The sequence below is a fragment of the Cyprinodon variegatus genome, unplaced genomic scaffold (assembly GCF_000732505.1).
Source record: "Cyprinodon variegatus isolate N-32 unplaced genomic scaffold, C_variegatus-1.0 Scaffold351, whole genome shotgun sequence".
In the NCBI taxonomy this organism is placed as follows: Eukaryota; Metazoa; Chordata; class Actinopteri; order Cyprinodontiformes; family Cyprinodontidae; genus Cyprinodon; species Cyprinodon variegatus.
In genome coordinates this window covers 791227-796046 of record NW_015150804.1, presented here as the reverse complement: position 1 = coordinate 796046, position 4820 = coordinate 791227, and the positions used below count along the sequence as shown (strand labels likewise).

At 37.5% G+C, this 4820-nt stretch overlaps 1 protein-coding gene across 1 annotated transcript in view; it reads right to left on the bottom strand.

The window, feature by feature from the left end:
* Positions 1-4081, bottom strand: part of LOC107091758 (splicing factor U2AF 65 kDa subunit-like) — a 23449-nt gene extending 19368 nt beyond the window's left edge. The window contains exon 1 of the mRNA XM_015385900.1: positions 3933-4081. Coding sequence (XP_015241386.1) covers positions 3933-3981 — 49 coding nt within the window. The 5' untranslated portion in view covers positions 3982-4081. The remainder of the gene's footprint in view (positions 1-3932) is intronic.
* Between the last annotated feature and the right edge of the window lie 739 nt (positions 4082-4820).

Below are 4820 nucleotides of genomic sequence, written 5' to 3'. Positions count from 1 at the left end.
AGTTCACGTTCGCCCAAAATATGAACGAGTTCATGAACTTTCGTTCAGTGAACGCGTTCAGGCACAACACTGGTCTTGTCCTGGATTCCAATAACACTATTGGCTTGAAATGCTGATTTTCGTAGTATTTCACTATAAAGGGTTAAAGGTATTGATAGAGCAGGCATCCCCAACCTCGGTCCTCTGGGCCCGTTGACCTGCAAGTTGTAGAGGTTTCTCTGCTTCAGCACAGCTGATTATAATGATTGCAGTAGACCAAAAGCCTGTTAATGAGCTTTCAATTAAAATCAGCTGTGCTGGAGGAAAGAAACCTCTAAAACCTGCAGGACAGTGAGCCTTTTTGCCCGTAAAATAAGATTATTATGCCCCAGATATACGATAACATTGAGTTGTATTTTCTTATTTTAAACATCTTATCCATTGGCAATTGCCTTATTTAACTGCTTAAATTAAGAAAAAACACTTCAATAGAAAAAAATAACTTATTTCTTAAATTTGTTATAATCGTTAACAGACCATCTGCTCTTCATGCAGCCTGAGCTCATTCTTCCTAAAACAGCAGTGGGATTTTTTCCCCTCTGATATTAACTGGAAGGATCTGGATGGTAAAGGCCACCAGTGGGAGGATGCTGGGGCTGACTGGGCCCCTGCCTGTCTGCACACCTATCCATGTTTTATATGACATTAGAGGAATATATAAGACAAACATTGTAAACAATAGCTATTTGTTATGAATTTTCAGTCATTTATTTTCTGAAATCCAGGCCTTTCAAAACCTTAAACTTTCAAATGAATATGAAATGACAAAAAATCTGACAATTCTGAACTACAAGGAGATGATTTTAGCATAAACGGCCAACAAAAAAAGAAAAAAAATCCAAATTGTTTTATTGCATTTATCATCTGGAGCCTTAGAATTTACTTAACCCAGATTTTGATGACAGTTGTTTTTTTTTAAGTACATACACAATGCGTTTCCCTCCTGTGTATTAATTACATGGTCTGATGCCCCCATGTTTCCTTGGCGCCGGAGCTCATTTTTCATTGGGGGACTGACAGTTAAATGCTCTGCTTGGAGGAAGTCAACTTCAGGCCTTACAGCAAACCGCCGTTAAACCATCGTTGTTGGTGAGGATCTGCTCCAACTGCAGAGCTTAGCTTCTATGTAAACAATCCCTCCTGCTTAACATCAACACTTCATACGGGAGAAAGTCAGTTTCAGTTCTACTAAGGTTGGGCAATAAATGGTTTAATTGATTAATCACATTTTTGATTTCATTTTAGGAAAATCTGTTTTCCTTTTATTTCACCATAGTACCTCTTGGGCTTCCATACTTCAGAATGACTTCAGTTTTCCATTTTATCTTCTTAGATGTGTACTCATACCTGATCAACTAGCTCGTTGTGTAAAAATACGACCTGCAGCGGTGAAAGGATGTCACGCTTTCACTGTTTACAAAGGCAGGGCCTGTCAACTGGTTTTACAGTCATGTTTCACAGGTTGGATTTACATTCACTTTGAATACAGTTCGGCGCCCAGAAGGTGTGACGGTGGGGTGGAGGTTTGACACGACCCAAATGCAGACACTGAAGCTGAAGTAGTTTCTTGAAGATTTAATATTAAAAAGTAGTGTTGATATGAGATGAGCCGAGGCTTCGAGGCTTGTGTTGAGTACTGGAGGGGGCGTTTCCGCTTCATTTGGGGGAGGAGCCAAAATAGATGACGTCCAAAGCCTCGCTACCCCGCCATACCACGTAACCGCTGGGAATTGGTTCAGCTCGCCCGGAACTTCGGCCGGCATTTTAACCGCCTCAGTATTCAGTGAAGATGTGAGAGTTTGTAGGAGAGTTGCTGTCAGTTGGATAGATTCTAAGAATAGATTGGTTGGAAAAACTACCAACCTAGTTGGTTAAAACTAGATTGGTCAGATTAAACAATGTAATGATCAAAATCTGAGCGAGCCACTGGTCACCAATGTAATGAGCTTTATCTAGCATTGCTTTCAGAACCATTGTCATCTTGCTAGTGGTGGCAGTTGTAAGAGATGAACTTCTTCAGACTTTTGAAAGTTGCAATAAAACTTTTTTTTTTTTTGGCTAATGTGACTAATTTGTATTGGTTTGCCGTAGTACAAATATAGATTCGGTAAAAACACTGCCAAAGTTAGATTGGTTGGTTTGACGAAAAGATTGGTTGAACACATAACTTCCAACCCGATTAAAACCAAAACCTCTGGAAAAACTATTATGTTTGAATAAAATGACTAACACCTTTCATGTTGTTCATCGATGCCCAATTTGCACAAACAGTTTCACTGTCTGCTTGAGCTTATTTCACTAAAATGGCAGGAAAACAGTGATTTTTCTCTTCTAAGACATTTTACACAAAATAATCTTACAAAAGTTTTATTTTAAGGACCAATCATTAACAATTTCAAAGGAAGTTATATGGCAAAAAAATAAGAAAAACAATTGCAAAAAAAAATCAGATTATATTACTAACTGTAGTTCTGCTCTCCACCAGTAGGTGGTGACATGTTTACATGAGGCTTCATGAACTGTGGGGATCGTTGAAGCAATTAGCCAAATGTTTCAATGCCTCATGAGACTTCGTATCACCATCACTAATAAATAGTGTAACAGAAGCAAAAATCCAAAAATATAAATCCACAATAACGGAGAACCAGGAATACTAACAACAAGAGAGTAAGAAATGACAACAAACCAGCAACAGTGACTGAGCAGGAGGTGCATATATGGGAAAGAGAAACACAGACTACACCTGATTGGGAGCAGGTGTGAACAGAGGAGTCTAAAGGTTAGCTAGGGAAAAGGAGACTGACACAAGAGGGCAGCAGAGAGCAAACAAGAAATACGGAAAATAACTCAAATACAATCAAAAATAACTAGAATAACACAAAATGGAAATAAAACCAATGAAACTAGAAAAAAAGAACAACGATCAAAGTGATACTGAAAGCTCAAAAATAAAACTTCAACAGAACCAAAACTGTGACAGAAGGGATGTTTGAAATAAAAGCTAGATATTGAAAGTTATTAATATCATTTTTTAAAAGGAGAAAAAATATACATTAATCAGATTTAGTGTGAAAATTTATCAAACTACAACTAAAAACATGTTAAAAAATAATTGTAAAAGAACAAACCCAGACATCCCTGTCCTCCCCACAGCATAATGCCACCACCAACATGCTTGACAGTTAATGCAGCGATTTCTTTTTTAATTTCTGCTTGTTTTTTGAACACCTTGTGTTATGCACAAATAGCTTAAACCTTTTCTGATCTGATCATAAAGCCTTTCTGCAAAAGATGATTAGAAAAAATGCCAAATATTTTTTTTCTTAGTTGCAAACAGAAACATGAAATTTACCAGATATTGACAGATTTGCACCAGTTTCAGAACACCGCCAGCTGTTTAGATATTTTTTAGCAACACGCTGGACTATGTCTGTGTTATTTTGGTATTTTTTAGTTGCAGCAAAACAATTTCTTCCTTCATAAAAAGGTTTTAACCTTTTAAAAATAATCCGTAAAAGCTGAAAAATGAACCCTTTTCACATATGATGAATGGACGTGGACTAAATATTAAAGTAGAAACTATATTCATTTAAAATAAGCATTAGTAATAACATAGTAATAATGATGCTAAGCTCTTTTGCAGTAGCTGTGTTCAGACATTAAGCAGGAGGTCTTCCTGCTGTCTGTGACATGGAAGCAAACCGGCTCTTATTAAACCATCAGCGCCGCAGCAACATGAAGTATTCGGTAAAGTTGTCGTCACGTCTCTTTAGTCATTCATAAATACCAGCAAGCTAGCGGTTCGCACAGCCGTTACGTTAGCTGGGACACAGACAGAAAATGCCGACGGCATTAAATTAATAAAATATATATTTATATTTAAATACACTAACCTTGTCGATTCTCGCTTAGCTGTTTCTCAAACTCCTCGAAATCTGACATTATATATCAGACAAAGCTGCTGTGAAGGAGCACAAATTGAGCTGCTCTGAGGCACCTGAGAGAAATTAAAACGGGATTGAACGGAGGCTGCTTCAGTGCAGGGGAACCGAACTGTAGTCAAGACGGAGTTAGAATGTGAGAGCACTACATCCGGGCAAACCTTCAAAATAAAAGCTTTGGTCAACGGACTGAGGCTGTTTCAATGCAGAGGAACCGAACTGTAGCCAAAATGGAACACTACATCCGGGCACACCTTCACAATAAAAGCTTTGGTCAACGGACTGAGGCTGTTTCAGTGCAGAGGAACCGAACTGTAGTCAAGATGGAGTTAGAATGTGAGAGTACTACATCCGGGCAAACCTTTATAATAAAAGCTTAGGTTAATGGACTGTTCAGATATATATGGAGAATAAAAGATGAAACGGTCCATTTGTATATTGTGTGTGTGTGAATATTGGATAAAAAATATAGAGGTTTAACAGGAAGGTTACTCTACTTTAAGTTAATTTAAGTGCAATTAGAGGGAGAGGGGGTATAAAGTAAATATAAGTGTTACTTCATCAATTTGGTGGAGGGTTTGGTTTCTATATGTTCAGGTTAGTTTGGAAATTTTTTCAGTTTGGTTTGGTTGATGTTAACTAGTCTCTTTGTGTGTATTTGGTTGATTCATTTATTGTTGTTCGTCAAACTGTGTGAAATAAATTCCTATTCACTCACTAGACTTAGACAGACCTCGACAGATTTTTTTTGTCATTTTGTACACACAGGTGTAAACAAAAATAAATTTTGTTACATACAGCTCTCTGGACTATATCACTTTTTTTAAAGTGCAGCCTTGA